Here is a 19,453-nt window from a genome sequence, read left to right on the forward strand (position 1 = left end):
CTCTCTCTCTCTCTCTCTCTCTCTCTCTCTCTCTCTCTCTCTCTCTCTCTTTCTCTTTCTCTCTTTCTTCACATACTATCCCTTTCTCTCTTGGTCGCTAACCTTCTTTATAGTTCGCATTCGCTCTAAGTTATTTCGTTTTGTTTTCAAATCCTGTGAAAAATAAAAAAAAAAAATTTCTAGTTGATGTGAAAGCGCAATTTTTCATTATTAGAAAATCGAATCATCTAAAGTGAATACGTTGAAAAGAAAAACCCCTTAAGGTTATGCAAAGATTTCAATTTTAATTAAATATGTCCCGAAAGTTATGAAAAATACGATTTCTTATACTTATTATACCGTATCTCTATATATACGATGTTCATAAATTAATAAGACGTTTTCATATATTTGACTTAACACGAATAAAAAAAGATTTGTTTGCCTTTTTGTCAGCTGAAAAGCAATTTATTTCCTTTCCTAAAAGTAGGCAAGCATAATATGTAATACTCTTACCTAAATGTGGACAATAAAATTCTTTTCTCTTTACATTATCAGAACACATAACGAATGTTTTAAAGTATTTTCCATTTTATTTTTGTACCCATCACCGACAGATGAGGGGTGTATTCATCTTGTCAGAAAGTTTGCAACACTCACAACATAGCTTCAGGGACTAACAATGTATATATATTCTTGATCAGCATCAAATTCTGAATTGATTTATACAGGTCTGTCTGTCCGTCTATCCAATGTCGATTGTAAACATTCTCCTGACCGCAAAAATGAACGCATCGACTTCAAATTTGCCGGAAACATTGAAAATTCCTGCACACACCGTCGAACGGCACGGCTACAGTACCACGTAGAGTGAGGATACCTTTCTATTTCACGAGAAATAACAAATTGGCTTTTTGCTCATTACTAATAAACTGAGAAACGGATAACTCTACGAAAAATTAAACATACACTCTGTGGGTGATGTTCTAGTAGTTCTATAAAAATGGAACAAATCGGCCACGTCTACGCAGCTGTGTGTTCTGCCGTTTGCAAATAAACAAATATCGCCTACAGAAGTGCAAAAGAATTTGGAATTGATCCAAACCGGTCAAAGAACGCGCTTACAATGCTCACTAGTTTATGTAACGGAAAGTATGAACACCTTTCGTTTCCAAGTTTTTTTCAATGTTACTCATAAAGTACCGTACATGGACCACATAAATTTGCACTTTTATTTTGAAAAGGCCGATCGTCCTTCACCTTTTCCGACCGAATATAATTTTCTTTCTTGCTCACTTTTGTGATTTATGCAAGGCGGGTTTGTGCGCGTATCGAAGTTATTTCCGTATCCATATTGGCCACTGAAGTTGTTCGCTTCATTCGACTTCAGGCAGCGAGATAGGTGAATACATTTTTAACAGTTTTTTTAAGAGGATATTGGACAGATTGCATGCAAGACGGCAACAAAATGAACATTTCTGCCTTATGCTGAGCATAATCACTGAAAGATTCTATCTCGCTATGTTTATTGCATTTTTGGTATTCTGACGTTTATACCCCATCATCCCAGAAAGGACGAAAAAAGTGAGGATGATTTTTTCTATTTTCATAATAAAAGCTTTTGTCGCATTAGCGTGAGGGAGTTGTAAGCGCGTCTTGGGCAAAGTTTAAAAGTGACTTCGAAATTCTTTTGCTAATTTCGCGACAATAACTTCATACTCGCTAACGACATAACGTGTACCACAAGTACTACACATTCGCGCAGTCAAACTGGTGAACGGATTAACAGACGGACATGTTTAAATGCATTTCAAATTTGGATCTGGCCAAAAGTTTATATATATTATGGGGTTTTTGAAGCTTGTTTCTGAGGCGCCTTTCATCAATTCCAAAACTTTTTTTGCATATTATTACGAACACATTTGTGGGCGTTGAACGCCCAATAATAAAGTTTCCGTCAAGTTTCAGCTTGCTTTGTTCAATTTTTCAACCGTATTTCACTTAAATACTCTAAGCAAATGGCGGGAGAGAGAGAGATGGAGTCCATAAACGAATCGTTGAACGCAAATTAATGACTTAACCAAATTAGGATTTTTCACTAACTATACATAAATTATATTCATAATAATTGCACAAATTGAGTGATAAGTGTTTGTGCAGCGAGGAGGAACTAGTTTCATTATCTGGTCTGCCCTTGTTTATAATTTCTGTACATCACTTTTATGCAGACATCGATTTAACTAATTTCGGTAATTTTTCTAATTTCGTCTGAAATGAAGAAAAATATGTCGATTTCATCCCGTAAAAAATATGTATATATATCTCGATTTCTGCATACTCTATCCATCTTGGAGTTTAATTTTTGTGACAACCAACTGGTCGATATGGCTGTGTTAATGTATGCTCGTTTGCTTATTTGTTCCAAGAAAAAAAAAAAAAAAAAAAAAAAAAAACAGTAGCAAGCAGAAAAAAAAAACAAATTGATTGCATTAATAGAACGTTACAAATGAAAAATATATCATCATCTAGATGGCGCATTGCAGAGGCAGGAAGGAGGAAAAGTTACTTGTTCCTTATTCAATTGTTTTCTTTTTTGTCTTTTAAATTTTTTTAAATTTCTCTTTTCTCATTTTTCATTATTTTTACCATATAAGCAAAAACAAGAAAAAGACACAAAGCTGAAGATTGCTCATTTCATACATTGTGCGGACGTAAATGCCATAACATTCATTGTCATTGCGATGGAAAATGATGTAAATGCTATGGCATTTCAATTTTGAAGCCAATTATTTTTCATTTAATTTTATATAACTGCAATATTATTAATCGTAATATATATATATCGTCATTTGCGTTACTGCATTCATTGTTTATTATAAGCAAATATATAATAGTTGCGCTTAAAAAACATGTCTAATCAGTTTTCGAACATCCGAACGAATTTTAAAATGAACTCAATCTCTCTGTCAACTGTTGAAAGTCCGTGAAATATGTACTGACCTTGCTATGAGCAAATGCTTTGTTACCTGCTTCCGTACACAAAGTCAAGATGCACTTACTTGGTTGTATAACTTGGCTACACGTACACCTCACATCGAAAGATTGAAGTAACCACGTATTATAGCGTTATCCTTAAGGATAGCGTGACAATTTTAAACGTCCAACTTGTCGAATCTATTTTTTTTTTTTTTAGTCTTAAATCTGTCAAAATTGAAGAAGAAAATTAAAACTTAAGAAATGTATTGATTGAATTGTCTTTGATTGAATTACCGTAATAGTAAAAGTTAATGTGATCTATCCACATATATAGCGGCAGAGTTTGGGGGGGAGGGGAGGTTGTGCTCTTTGCTTTTTGTTTGAGTGCATTTATATGCCGTTTAATGTTTATTTCGTCCTTTCTCTCGCTTGCATAATGCAATAAAATGTCATGAAGCTTAATAGAAATCATATTAAATCGACTTAAAGAAGAAATGAGTTTTCAATATTCGAAGCGTTGTATTATGCGAGAGGAGAGTACTATTGTATTATTTGTGTTTGATTTGCCAGGTTCTGTCAACATCCGAAGGCAATGTGTTGGAAGATGAAAATGCCATTAACATTTTGTCATCCAGTAAAATACTGTCAGAGGAGATTCAAAAGAAGCAAGTTGTTGCCGTCGCAACCGAGGCGGAAATTGATGAGGCACGTCAACGTTATGTACCGGTAGCCAAACACTCTGCCATACTATTCTTTTGCATCAGTGAACTGGCAAACATTGATCCGATGTATCAATATTCGTTGGGATGGTTTTTAAATCTATTTGTGAATGCCATACTAAAGGCACCGAAATCGAACGCACTAAAGGAACGTTTGGCTAACTTAAATGATTTTTTCACAAAATCAATTTATCAGAACGTATGCAGATCATTATTTGAAAAAGATAAACTCGTCATATCATTGGTCATGTGCTTGGGTATATTGGTATCAAGAGTAAGTGATTTTTTTTTTTCTTTCCTATTTGTATATACATACATATTTACATACATATATGCGATATAAATTTACAGCAATAAACGAATCATTAATTTACTAGAAGATAACAACATTTGAAGCAATCATTTTAATGAATGTTTTTTGCTCCTTTCATTTGCTAATTTTCGACCAACAACCAACATGAAAAAACAAATCCAAAAAAAAAAATTAAATAAATAAATGAAAATAAAAACCTATAGAAGAAAACAAAAGCAAAAAGTAATGTGGGAAAAACGCACACCAGAAACAAACAAAAAAAAAAAAAAAAAAAAAAAAAAACATTTCTATGCTTACTTAGCCTATTCATTTGTTCATTTATTTTCCTTCCATTTCTATATATTATACATATATATATATACAAATTTTTATTTCTATTTACATTTACATATACATATGTATTTACTTTCCATTTGCTTTTTGTCTTTCTGTTTTTCTTTATATATATGTGAAACAAACATTCGTCTAAATCTTGCCCGTACCACCTAACGACTCTATACCGAATGTAATGTAAATGTTCATCAACACCAACATCGACCTCATTTTTGATCTGATGTTCTATGCTGGCTCGCTGTGCGCATATATATTGTTCATGGTCGCATAATGGGAACTCTGGGCAACAAATAAAAAAACCAAAAAAAAAAAAAAAAAAAAAACCGCATACAAAACACAGGGCAAAGTAAATAAAATGCACTTGTTGTTCTTTTTAACGGGAGGCGTTGGCTTGCAAAATATTCCACCTAATCCGGCATCGGCATGGCTTCCCGAAAAGGCTTGGACTCAAGTTGTGCTTGCCAGCAACTTGGAAGGGTAAGCAATCGCACCATACAATTTCTCTTCTCCACACACATTATACACAAACATTCATATACCGACACAAAAGCATTGCAAAATATACATTTTGCTTATACAGCTTTCTTAGAATATAAAGCCAACACAAAAACACAAAAAAGGTTAAATGCCTTTTTGAGGTATTATTCCAAAAAATTAAGTCCTTAAATACACGTTTTCGAGTAAATATTAAATGGGCCTCTATGCATATTTAGGTACATGCAAATGCATTCATTAATGTATTGATCTTTTTTCTTGTTTCTTTTTATACCCATCGCCGACAAATAAGGGGTATATTCATTTCGTCAGAAAGTTTGCGACGCGCAGAGGAAAGCGACGGGAACCGCACAAGTTATATAAATTTCTTGATCAGCTTGAAATTCTGAATGGGTTTAGGCGGGCCAGTCTGTCCGTCTGTCTATCTATAGGTTTGCCTGGCTGTGGCTAACATTATTGCTGGTCGCTATCAGCTTCAAATTTGACAAAAACATTGAAAATTCTTAGACCCGAGTTGATATTGAAAATAGGCTGTCCATCCCACCTTCTGCGCATTCGTGCAGTATCGGCAATAAACATTCTTGCCTTCGCAAAAATGAAGATATCACTTGCAAACTTCCAAGAGGATTTAAAAGGGATCGAAACTTTTCCTACAACAAGCCCACTCGTCTATATAACAAAAACTTTTTTGCTTATTACTCATATAGTATTACACATGCAACTGAGAAGTTTGTACTTTTATTTCGGAAATAGAGAAAATCAGCCACGCCCATCGAGTATTGTAGAACATGAAAACAATCCTTTCCCCGTTTTTGTTTTTTTTTTTTTTTTTGGTCATGACCGAATAGAATTTTCATTCTTGTTTATGCAAGACAATGATTTATAGCAAAATTTAAGTTATATGGAAATTGCTTGCTAACGACAGCCCAGCACTTATTGGATATACCAAACACTTATTCTTATGACATACCGACTCTAACCTTGTTCTCTTCATTGCCATACCCGCATCATATGGCTTAACTCTATATTAAGGAAGTTGTAAGAAGAGCAAAAAATTATGATTGAATGTTGCATATGCATGCTTTCATCTATCTAATACACGCCAATTACATATGTACATATACACATAAAAGGGAGTTGTTACCACCGAACATAACCTTTAAACTTCTCTACACAACCTCAAAAGTCTACACAACCTCGAAATTATCGATACTTTCCAAAGTATTCAACTAACTTGTCATAATTAAAATAAGTATCGTTACTAACCATGGTTAACACACTACATGACAACAATTTCTTTTGATCCTTGGCTAATAATATAATAAAAAAATGTTCACAAGTTATTTTTCTTAAAAATTTGTCAACACATTTACGTTATCTTTTTGCATAAAATCACAACGAAGACAATCGTCCTTTTGCCGCCGTCTTATACGTATCCGTACTAGAGGAGGGTCTACTGTATGAATTAATTTGTATATTCATATATCGTGCGGATTTTATTATTTATGAAGATTTATTTAATGGTTGCACTTATTTATGTATTTTTCGCCACATAGTTATGAGCACATTTTATAAACTGCTTATGTTATATTTCGTAATAATTTCCCTTCATTAGCATATTGAAAAAAAAAAATTACTACTATTTTGCAACTTTACAAATTATTTCCTAAGAGAAACTTGCATAATACACTGCTACATGCGGACAGCCAGTAGTCCTTTATTCGAGTACATACGCAATCTATATATGTGACAGAAACAAGCATGACGTGCATATCCAAGTATTAACTTCTCCAACGTATATATATATATATATATATATATATATACATATGTATATAATTGTATATAAACAAATCGACATTCGCAGATGTCCTTTCGTCTCATTGAAAAGCAGGATTCTCGTTTTTCTTCTTCTTCTTTTTTTCAATAATATCTTATTATGCTTTGTAAATTATACAAAAGATTATTATAATAATAACATTATGAAAAGATTTGTGCGGATTTTTTTTGCAACTTTTTCTTCTTTTTTTCTTCATTCTAGACTACCAAAGTTTTTTACAAATTTTGAAAAAGACATTGCCAAATGGAAAACATACTATGACTTGTCATCACCAGAGGAGGCTAGCCTTCCGGCACCGTACGAAAATGTCGATGAAATGTTACACTTGATAATTTTAAAATGCCTAAGACCCGATAAAATTGTTCCAGCTGTCAGGGTAAGTTTGGCTAATAAAAATAATCACAAAAAAAAAAAAAAAAAAAAAAAAAAAAATACGCGAAAAATGAAAAACTTATGAAATAATGTTAATAAGCTGTACATTAGATTCCACTTTAATGTAAACAAAAGTGCAATGTAGTACGAAGGATATCCGACATTTATTACAGAAGTTTGACGGTAGCGCTGTGCTGTCTGATTTATTGAACTATGAGTCTGTTCAGATATCTCACCTTTTTCGTGTTGTTGAAGGTGATAATACTCCAAAGGCTATTATTATTCTAAAACTCTTAAGATGTTACCTCCCCCAACTATGTTTGTAATACGTATATGATGAAGATGCTCGAAAGTAGTATAATATAAACGTGCCCCTTAAGAAAGTCAATAGCGTAGTCTGTACGTCCGCTTAATGCTATCAAATTTGGGACGTCAAAGGTCTCACTGATAAAGTGAATGTCCTGACCTGAATTTGTCTTATCGTCAGTAAAATACTTCAATCGAGACGTATGAAGTTAGCATAAAATCATCTACACCACTTATAATGAAGGTATATTAAGGTTGTACGCATCTATGCCATACCTAGAAAGACTTAAGAAACTTTATGATAAAACTCGATGCAGAAACACTTCCCGAATCAACTTAAACATCCCTGTCAAAGAAGCCTCATGAGTAGTAGAGTAAAACTCTTCTTCCTTATTTCCGTGACTTTGTTTTGGTAAAGTACAAATTAGAAATTTTTTTTCTTTCCAGTTATTCTGATTAAGCTTGTTACACTGACTTAAGAACGAAAAATTCTAGTGTAAACATTCTCGAGAAATCTTGATAAAAAAGTGTGGTGTGGCAACAAGATATAAATTTTATTATCTAATAACGAAAACTACAACAATACAATAATAAATCAAAATTGTTGCGATAAGTTTGGACTAAAGCGATCCATTGTTTGGGCGCATAAAAAATAGGCCTTTTATATGGGATAGAAAGATACAATTTATAATCGTTTATGACGAGGACAGATAAAAAATTGTATAATGCGGTATAGTGTAGTTAATAGTCGGCGCTGCCAGTAAGATGATGCCACATACAGATATGAGTGTTAGTTAACCAAAAACAATTGCAGTTTATTACAGACTTTTCGTTTCAATATAAATCGGCCATGAATATTGAGAAGATGAAAAAAGAAACAATAAAACTGAGAATCACTCTAACAGAAATTATTGCTTGCTTTTCTTTTGATACGTATTCCGCTTTTTTCTGAATATTATCCAATAATTTTTGCTTATTTCAATTTCATTTAATTTATATTTAAACGTTCCTTGTTTTTTTTCAATTTTCTCTTTTTTTTTTTCTATCTCTCTCTCTCTCTCTCTCTCTCTCGCTTTTTCCAGAGTTATATTACACGTAACATGGATCGTTCATTTGTAGAGCCACCGCCCTTCGATTTAAATGCATCATTTGGTGACAGCTCACCAAAAATACCATTAGTGTTCCTGTTATCGCCCGGCTCCGATCCCATGGCCAGTCTTTTCATGTACGCCAAACAGCGTAATATGTACGACAAGTAAGTCAATTAACCAGAACATCAGGGGGAAAACCCATCACAGGGAAATATATTAAAAAAAGCAGAAGAGAAAAAAAATAAGAAGAAACGTAAAATTATTTTAAAATTTATATAGATGCAGGTATATGTCTGTATGCATGTGTGTGTGTATATATATATATATATATATATATATATACGTAAGCGCGCTGATATGCAAACACAAATACACGTTTGCACAAAATACAACTAACGTACTGCAGTTAGCAGCATGTCTTCTCACAGCTGGACTGGCCACTGTAAGTGAGATGTTACTATTGCTGCTCTTATTGCTGGTGTAGCATGTCACTCAACAAATTAGGGGTCATGTTCGAAATTCAGCTTTTTCTTTTTTTTCGTTTCCACAAAGGCGATGCCATCATATGTACACACCGAGTGCATACATATTTGCTTGTATACGCAAGCACAAGTTTTCAGTTAATTCATTTCTTGCCATGCCATGGAATTAAATATGTCCAGTTATTCTGTGTGTGTTGTAGCCTTTGTAGCTGCAGATTTTTTGTTGTTTTTTTTGTTGTAGAATCTTCTCAGCATTTTATATAATTTTTACACAATTTTTATCATCATCTTGCATGTGCGACATTTAAGAACATCGATGTGGGCACATATTTATTCTTACAATTCTATAATAGATGTAATTGTACATGGGTTTGTGTTTGCGTGTGTATATATATATATATATATATATATATATATGTGTGTATGTATGTATGTATGTATGTATGTATGTGTTCAGACATTTTATATTCTTATTTATATAGCACACAAACAAACATGAAATGCATTTTTACGATAAAAATTTTTTTAATTGATGAGTACTTGACTGCTAAAAGAGAGAAGAATATCGAAAATGTAAATAAGCAAAAAAAAAAAAACAAAAAAAAAATTCGACTTAAAACGAAGTAAATGGATGCACTACTTCCAAACTTATCCATATATGCTTTGTGGGGAATTTAAAACTACCATTAACTTAGTTACCATTTTTTATTCAAAAACTAACAACAACAATAAATTTTGAAGAACATTGTGTTGAGCAAAAAAATATGCAGTTATTATTACAGCGCGTTGCTGTCTGAATTATTGAAGGAAAATTCTTTTATAGAAGTCGTCAGGTGAATTCACCATCGGTTACGCAATGCCAATTATTGTGATTTAATTGAAACGCTCTGGATTGTAATCGTGCTGCATTACTATCACACATCAAATATCGGTGTACGCGTTCCCACATTGTAAGCACAATGTTCTGTTTCTCGCAATCATCCTTATAAATAATAATCTAAAAATAGCTTACGACTTGTTTTCATTCTTCACGTCCTCGTAACATTTTAATTGATTTATTGCGTAGTTAAAAACGCAGGCTTCTAGTTTATTAATAAAAACTTTTCTTCTTCATTTGAAATATGAAAAAAGAAATTGAAATAATTATTGTGTGAAAGAAAAACAAAAAATATCATTCGTCTATTATGATACGTCTATAAAGTATATACATACACATGTCCGCTACAATATTAATTAGAATAACCCAAAATCAGGGGCTACGTCTCGCAATCCCGAAACGCATAACTAACTAACAGCAATATATCAATGAAATTTCAAGTTTCATATTTTTTTAAGAGGTTAAGTAAGTTTTACAAATTTCTACAGTGTCCCGGTAGTCTGCCACAATCCCTACATCCAGCTTGTGAATATTACTGAAATTCATATTTCTTTATATTAAGGAAACTGATAAATAATGAGTAAATAATAAAAGAGAAAACTTGCTGCTGTATGTGTTCATATGTGTTCACATTTTTTAAAAAGGATGAGTAAGCAAATTATATTCGGTCGTGATCGAATCTTTTATAACCATCGCCGTGACCCTAAAGAAAATGAAAAGAACTAAACTTTCATACTCTATAATATTTGTTGGGCGTGGCTGATTTTTTCTTCTCTCAAAATAAAATTTATATGGTATATGTGTTGTACGTTGTGCGTAACAAGCCAAAAAAAAAAAACATGGAAAGCAAAAGAGGAGTTTACAGTCGGGTGGGCGTGTTACGAGAATGTTCTTTGAAAATTTTGTCTTCCTTTCAAATTCGCTTACGAGAGTATTTTTATCACGGATACCACACGATTGCGAAGAAGGACAGATGGACAAATGAACGGACGGACGTACTTGTATGCAATCCGAATTTTAAACTGGCCAAAAATTTATATACCCTTGTGGGGCTTTTGCAGTCAACTATTGGGAAAAAAATTACATTTTGGTATACTATAATATTGAGTAGGCGTGACCGATTTTTTTGCATTTTCGTTCACGTAGTACAACGTTGCCCGTAGAGGATGCGTTCAAATTTTTGCTGATCTATCTGGCGTAATTTACGAAAAACAGATGTGTCCTCACCTTACGTAGCACTGTGGGCGCGCCCTTCGACTGATTTAGCCCCTGCCTACAAGAATTTTCAATCTTTTCGCAAATTCGATAACGGCCAGTGTAATATTTACAACAGACATCACACAGACAGACAGACATATATAGGGGGCCAGACGGATAGACTGCAGATGGGCACGCTTAAATCGATTTTCTGAAGCTAGCTTGTAGACGTTACAAACGTTTTAACAAAATCCATATACTCCTCATTCTTCGCTGACGAGTATAAAAAGGGGAATGTTTTAAGTCTCTCCTCGTCATCACAGGAGCAAGCAATACTTCATTTTTGCCTCTTACTGTATTTCATCATAATGAATTTAATTTTTTAATCTATTATTACATAATTGATTTCTTTTCTCGCAAATCGGAAAAAAACTTGAATAAATTCTTATCGTTGGGTTATGAATTAACGTTCACGGTTTAAGCTTCAGTCGTCAGATAATGGCTTTTATTATTTAGCGTTTCAAGTGTACACAATTCAGGTTGTTGTTAATAAACAAGCTAAAAGTGGGAAAAAGTAATGAGAAGTTGGCAGTCAACAGCTATCTCCCGCCAAATATGAAGGAGAATAGCTAAGGGGCAGATGAAAGGAATGTGGTAGCTCAAGAGCACAAACGAACGGTCGACCCAATATAAGCGGAAATATTGTTGGAGAGAAAGATAGCGAAACGCAATCGATGACTGAGTTTAGCATAAAGAAATTCTAAACAGAGTATTGGATAGGGTCGTGGTAATTCGCTTATGTGAATGGCTAACCGAATGTAAACAGACATAGGCAGTAAAGGCAGCGACTGCTCAGCGTTAAGATAGTAAGTCGTTAGATGATGATTACCCGCTAATTCCATCTGCAATTGAGATTAAAGCATTAAATACAATATTTTGAGGAACGCTAATCCATAACGAGAACAAAAACGGATAAAACATAACCAATTCGTAATGCAATAATGCTGAGTTGTGAGTTGATTATAAAGAAACATGAGCGCAAAACCAAGGGACGTGCACATGAATGCAGCCGAATTCAACTATTTATTTATTATGCGGGAATGTCGTTTACTGAATAACTGTTATAATGTGAAGCGCATTTTCACACAATCTAGCAAAAGTGATTGGCAAAAATTTATTACCTATAAAGGGGATCGAAGAGGCAAATACACAACCATTTCACTCAATTTTTTTCTTCACATGTGAAAAAAGTCCGCGATGAAAGACTTGCATTATATACGAAAGATGTTTGCACCTTACAAATATCTATCTATCGATCTATTTGACATGAAAGGATAGGAAACGTATTGATTTAATGACTCGGTACAAATCAAAAACATCCATCAGAGATCTAATGCGAGTATATATACTTCTTGTGCATATTATAGCAACATAAGTTACCGTTCTTTTTAATCGGTTGTGTGTGTAATTCGCCATTTTACCTATTTTTGAAATACGCAACTTACCTTTGGAAAGTTTCGGAAAATTTTTGGAAAAATTGCTAGAGAAACTTCCCGATACACGTACAACATCTACAGTTATTTCTTTGTTTTTTGTATGATTTCATTTGTATCTTTCACCTTTGCTTTTCTTTTCTTTCTCTCTTATTGGCCATCTATCAATTGAAATGTCGATTGAAAAGGACCAAAACTATATCATTGGGTCAAGGTCAAGGACCGCGCGCAGAAAAAATGATACTAGAAGCCAATCGTTACGGTCAATGGGTTGTTTTGCAAAATTGTCACGTAGCCGTTAGTTGGATGGGCGAACTGGAGCGCATTTGCAGTGATACGTCATTAGCGGAGATGGCACATGCCGATTACCGTTTATGGTGTACTTCATATCCGAGTTCAGTGTTTCCGGTGTCAGTATTGCAGAACTCAGTTAAAATGACAAATGAACCGCCAAAAGGTCTTAAAGCCAATATGCAAAGATCATTTAATTCGGATCCGTTGGTGCGCGATAAATTCTTTACCAATGCATTCATATTTATGGAATCGGCCAATAAATGCTGGTTGCGCGGTGTCTTTGCGTTAGTCTTCTTTCATGCGGTTGTGCAAGAGCGACGTGAATTCGGACCATTGGGTTGGAACATACCGTATGAATTTAGTGAAGCGGATTTAAAGTAAGCTCCCACCACCCCCCCCCCCCCCCCCCTCTCCGCCAAATCCTTATACACAAATATATTTTTATTTACATGCACGTACCCACCCATGCGCTTGAATAAAATATCCATACAAATATTTCGCTTCTCAATACTATTACACGTATAGCCAGCAGCTTTTAAATTTTTACTTTGAGGTAGTTCGTTAAAAGTTTTTTGCTCTTATACACGTTACCATATTTATAATTTTTAGTTTTTTCTTTTCGTTATTTTTTTTTTTTTTTTTGGATTTTTGGGGTTTTTTGTGGAGATTTTTATTTATATGTTGATTCAGTTTTTTTTTTTTTTTTCGTTTTTTTCCCATTTTTTTTCCCTCATATGTGTTCTTTATTTTTTTCTTCTTCATTCAACAGAATTTCATTGCTACAGTTGAAAATGTTTATAAGCCAAAGTCATACAATACCTTTTCGTGGTCATGTATATCTTACTGGCGAATGTAACTACGGTGGCCGCGTTACAGATGACAAAGATCGTCGCTTAATCTTATCGTTATTGAATATGCTCTACAACCCTAATACCATTGAGGTTGAGAAGTAAGTACATTATCACCAGAATCGTTATCATTACGCCAAATTACAACGGACACACATCCATATATTGATAGCTTCGCACAAAGATTTCCAAAAAAAAAAACAAAAAAAAAAAAAAATTATTTTACAAAGCTATAAATATGTGTCTCCTCGCATTAAACAACGTAAAGTACTTGCTTGTATTTCTTACGCGAAAAATATTTCCGCCTAGTGTCATCGGAACGCATACGAACCGAGAAATTAATTAATAATTTATAAGAAAACTGCTTTAAACATTCTTAAGTATTAATCTTTGGAAGTTGGCTCGTTTCTAGCTTTTCTTCACTTCGCTGCCTTGAATGTGTTGGAAGGTTGCCCAAAACGTGCACTAATCAACATTTCTCATTTGGTTTGTAAGAAATAAAAAAAAAAAAAAATCCCAATTACCGTAAGACTATGTACCGTGTTTGAAACGGCTGTCCATACGTCCGACCATTCACCATCCACTTCTAAAAATGTTTAAGACCGCAAAAAAGTGAGCTCAAACTTCGCAGTGCTTACAAGAGCAAATATCGAAAACCTCTGTATTAAGAGGTTATTTATTTATTTATTTTTTTTTTTTTTTTTTTTTTTTGATAAAACTAAAAAATTAAGCGTCACCTTAAAGCCTGAACGATACTACCGATATTTGTATGACAAAATGTGAAAAGATTTTGATACACATATTGTGTGGGTATTGTGTTACGTACATAATATCACATATCATTTAACTTGCACTTCTACTGTGCTTCGCAATCCATTAGTTATGCCTTATCGCAATCGGGCGAGTATAGAGTGCCACAGAACCCTACACGGACCAATGCTTTGGAATATATAGCCGAGTTTCCATTAAGTCCACATCCGGAAGTGTATGGCTTACATGAGAACGCTGACATCAATCGCAATAACAAAGAAACCAACAGCGTAAGCTTACCTCTAATGTTCTCTTTAGAATGCAAGTGCATTTTGTTAAGTATTTTACCCTTTTTTTTTTTTTCTTCTCATTGAATTATAGCTAATCCAAGGAGTTTTAAAAACGCAAACAGAGTTAATGGCTTCCGCCAAAGCTTCGGGTGCTGCCGAGGGAGTCAAAGTAGATCCAGTCTTTCAGATATGCAAGGATATTTTGGCTCGGATGCCGGAAGTTTTTGACTTGGCTGAAGTGTCGCAAAAGTATCCAGTTATATATACAAATTCAATGAACACGGTTTTAAGGCAGGAATTAATTAGGTGGAAATGAGTCCATTCGTGTTCTCATTACACTCATTAAAAATAATTTTTACAAAATTTTAGATTTAATCGGCTTCTGGATTATATACGCAAGAGTTTAGTTAACGTAATGAAGGCCATACAAGGTCAAATCGCCATGATTCCAGAATTAGAAAGAACGCACAAATCGATGGTTGTTGGCAAACTACCAGCCGATTGGCTAAAGAAAAGCTATCCATCTTTAAAACCTTTGGGAAGTTATGTGAACGATTTCCTCGCACGGTAAGATATCATCTTCACGGTTATAATCTTTTTACCATATATTTCAACGCGACTGAAACTTGATAATCCGCAGTCAGATATGTAAATCCGTTCTATGCAAACTACTATCTATCTGCATTTTCACGACAACGTTTTTATGTCACATAGAAAAGTGTATAAAAAATTTTATGTAAGTCTTAATTTTCCTCGCTGAATATATATATATATATATTATCCTTTTTTGATTACCTTCAATATAACCAAGAGATGCTGATAATGAAAAGTCTCAGAAAAATTAAAGAAACGAATTTATACGTTTTTATTGTTATTACGATTCCTGCCGAGCAATGTTTGGCGACGGTTTTATGTAACAATTGATAGATTTATTTGTTTTGTTAATCGCCATATAACTAAAAATCGAGAAGAGATTACGGAAAATCTAGTCCTAATCTAACCTTTTGCGCCGCAAGTTAATCTAATTAGAGTGAAACAGATCTCAGAACAAAAAAGTTATAGGAAAACGCTTAAGGCACGTTGTGGGTTAAAATTTGTAAAATTAATTTACGGAAAGACAATGCAAACAAAAATCGCAGATAATAAATTAATCCCTTATTATATTAAGCAGTTCTTGGAAAAAGGTGATTTTTGAGATTATTATTGGGACAAAGGCACTGTTTCGCACATTGAATTAGTGCCACGTTTCAGTTGATATTGCGTTTTAACTTTAATGCTTCAGAGAGAGAAAATTTATTGGCAAAATAGATACGACAACATGCCTAAAAGGATCTCTAAAGGCAATAACAACATTAATATACGTTCGCACCTCTCTGATGAATAAAAAGCAACACATATTCAGTATTTTAATTCGATTTTCTCCACTAAAAATATATCAAATAAATTAACGAGAGTTGCATATGCATATGTAAAGCATTTATGATAAAATTTATATCTATAAAATGGCATAAAAAAGAATTAAATTACATTAAAAACAAAATACGCTTAAATAAAATTCAGACCGTGTAAAATAATGTGCACATAACCTCAAAAGAAATAAAATGGGGAATAAAGCAAACAACTTGACACGTTTTAGTCGAGCAAGGCAGACTACTAAATATCCTACACAATTTCGCCTAATACAATTCTCCACCTAATCTCATTGTAAAAGATTAAAAGTTATACCTGACACCTGGTGTGTGGCTACGGCCTGAGAGAGAGAGAGAGCGAACAGATGCCTGAAGTTTTTTTTTTTAATTTGTAATAATCATAAAACGGTAGAAGATATCAACAAGATTTCTTTGGACATTCGTTATGAGTTTTCTTATTTATAAAATGATTGCCGGTAAATGCCCGTTTCTGGGCTTTTGTAAAAATTCAATTCTGAAACTCCAATTTGTAGTCACTTTTCCACATAGATATGCACTTATTTCGCCAACGTTGGTTCTGTGGCTTGACGCGCTGTTCAACTTTTAGGAAAATGAGGCGAGAAAATGGGGTCGGTATACAATACTGGCGCACTCAGACAGGTATGCGGATTCCGCACCATACCGACAGAGGCAACCTTGGCTTTTACCGATTCGATCCTGGCCGATGAGGTGAGACGCATCTGCGAAAGGAAGCACAGAGGTAAGACGCCAAGGATGCGAAAGAACCACGAACAACTTTCTGGCAAAGATAGTGCACGAATTGCGCCGGTTGGAGAAGTAATCGGTGCAGAGAAGATAAAGTGGAAGCCAGTGGTATGGTCCATCAATATTCCATCAAACGAAGACCATCGACTGCAACCAGCGCCCGCATAGCAATATTAAGCGGTCGAGATTTGTCGGAGTTGTATGTGCAGATAGTTTTAGTAGGGAGACCCCATTGGTTTTTGAATCGTGCATGTATTACTGTCTACTACTGGACCAGTAATATCTTTTGGAGCTATATACATGTACATAGAAATTTTTCTTAACAGTATTTCTTCCGAGATGAGAAGGAAGGATTCGTGTTATAGCAAATTAAAAATTCATTCATTATATTGGCGTTGATTAACTCAAATAAAACACCATACTTTTGCTTCGGTCCGTCAACTTATCCGCTTACTAAAATCACGATTGAAACTTTAATATTTTTAGCTAGAAGAAGAGACTTAGCGTCAAACTATTCCCTATAACACTCGCCAAGCTCAACATTTAATAAACATTTTCAACATTTAATAAAATTTGTCTGCTCACTAAGATTTTCGTGTCAAGTTGACAAAAAAAAAAAAAAAAAAAAAATTTCTACCCTCGTATATAAGACATAATATGTGTTCATATGGTCTTCAGTTTCTACGGTTCGGATTTCAAATTTATGTATTTACATAATGCAGTTTAGGATACGATATATCTTATGGATGCATCTTTTCTTTGCCTTGTTTTCACATATCGTTCGTTATAACTGCTTTCTTGCATTTGTCTTCTTCAGTTGACCTAAGCAATCATTCTTCTAAAGATTGGATACGTTTTTCTTTTTAAAGATTGGATTTCTTTCAAAATTGGATAAATAATGGCGAACCGAATGTTTATTGGATGTCTGGCTTCTACTTTACACAGTCATTTATGACGGGAGTGTTACAAAATTATTCGCGACGAAATCGCTTTCAAATCGATATGATTAAAATCGATTTTGAGATAACTAAATTCGAAGTGGAAACCGACCATCCAGCTAAGTTGGGCGCCTACATAAGAGTAAGTATTTATATCAAATATATTCAAATGAAACGAAATAATTTCGCTTATGTATTTTAAGTTCACAATATTTATAGTTCATTCCCATATATTTAATTGATTGTTTAAATTATGTCTCTCCACTAATTTATTTACCTGACTATATCTTGAAATTGAAATCTTAAAAGTCATAAACTTGCTTATATTAGTCATCAATTATTTTTTTTTTTTTTTTTTTAGTTTTTAAAGATAGGCTGGACACCTTCTCTTAAAGTATTATATAAATAATTAAATCTAAAAGGCTTAATACTTTTGAGACTAATTGCTTCTCTTCACCTTATGTAGTAAGCATAAGCGCAATACTTTTTAATTTCTTATATAAATAGGAAAAAATATAAATATATGCTTATCATATACATAACATGACATGACATTTTTATTTACCGCTGCTTAACTCGCTCTCAGACCAAACAACTAGAAAATGACGATATAAAAGCTTATCAAGTAAGTTACTTTAGCAAATGAATATCGTGAAAAATTGATCGATATGCATAACGAAATATTTTTGCCGTATTTTTGATGAAATTCAAAAAATTTTTATCATATTCGGTTTTTTTTTTTTTTTTGTTTTTTTGTTAAAAATTCTTTATTTGTAGGGTCTTTTTTTGGAAGGTTGCCGCTGGAATCGTAGTGTACAATGTATTGACGAATCATATCAGAAAATATTATTCGATACCATACCAGTTACTTTGCTAATACCAGCTTTAATAACATTGGATGGACCGAAAGTCTTGACTACCAAAGATGGTCGCAATATCTACGAGTGCCCCGTTTACAAAACAAGCGAGCGTCGCGGCATTCTCTCCACGACAGGACATTCAACCAATTTTGTCATGTACATGGACATACCTTGCACGAAAACTCAAATGCATTGGATTAATCGTGGCGCCGCTTCCCTATGCCAATTGGATGATTAATTTCGGTTTAGGCTTACATTTCGTTCTTCATCTCCTTGTCCAGAGACCGATTTACTTTTTCTAAATTGTACAAATTTTATATATATATATATATATATATATATTTTGGAATTTTTCAAATAACTTCGACAATATTTATTTTATATCCAACAATTTACTTTAAATTCATAAAAATATAAAAAAATAAACGTTTTTGCACAATTATTTAAATGAAAAATCAACATAATTAAAAGGTCTGCTTAATTAATATACGTATATTACCCAAATTAAACGTACAGTAATGAGTTTTTTACACACATCGCTCATCGCTGAAAGCGACGAGTATGATTATTTTATAATAACTTTTGCAAATATTATAGAAATTTGGCAAAAACTCTGCTTGCACGTAAGTGATTAGTGAGAGATACTGATGCAATTTAACCCCGTTTGTCTAATCACTTATCGTTTTGTGCGATTCCTTTTCAAATGGAAAAAGGTCATCAAAATTGTTAATATGATTTGGCGGCAAATTTGTCTCGATGCACCCCAAATCCCCCCCCCACCAAAAAAAAAAGAAAAAAAAAAAACGATAAAAGCAAAATATTTATT

The 19,453-nt window shown here is 33.6% G+C and overlaps 1 protein-coding gene across 1 annotated transcript in view; it reads left to right on the forward strand.

Annotated features, from left to right (window-relative positions):
• LOC119632657 (dynein heavy chain 3, axonemal) overlaps window positions 1–18,868 on the forward strand; it is a 108,988-nt gene extending 90,120 nt beyond the window's left edge. Inside the window, exons 52-62 of the mRNA XM_038025673.1 lie at window positions 3,526–3,948; window positions 4,661–4,797; window positions 6,857–7,031; window positions 8,416–8,588; window positions 12,662–13,144; window positions 13,537–13,716; window positions 14,496–14,655; window positions 14,747–14,961; window positions 15,025–15,222; window positions 17,699–17,909; window positions 18,545–18,868. Of these exons, the coding sequence (XP_037881601.1) occupies window positions 3,526–3,948; window positions 4,661–4,797; window positions 6,857–7,031; window positions 8,416–8,588; window positions 12,662–13,144; window positions 13,537–13,716; window positions 14,496–14,655; window positions 14,747–14,961; window positions 15,025–15,222; window positions 17,699–17,909; window positions 18,545–18,865 (2,676 nt within the window). The 3' untranslated portion in view covers window positions 18,866–18,868. The remainder of the gene's footprint in view (window positions 1–3,525; window positions 3,949–4,660; window positions 4,798–6,856; window positions 7,032–8,415; window positions 8,589–12,661; window positions 13,145–13,536; window positions 13,717–14,495; window positions 14,656–14,746; window positions 14,962–15,024; window positions 15,223–17,698; window positions 17,910–18,544) is intronic.
• Window positions 18,869–19,453: the final 585 nt, after the last annotated feature.

The sequence above is a fragment of the Glossina fuscipes genome, unplaced genomic scaffold (assembly GCF_014805625.2).
Source record: "Glossina fuscipes isolate IAEA_lab_2018 unplaced genomic scaffold, Yale_Gfus_2 1, whole genome shotgun sequence".
Taxonomy (NCBI): Eukaryota; Metazoa; Arthropoda; class Insecta; order Diptera; family Glossinidae; genus Glossina; species Glossina fuscipes.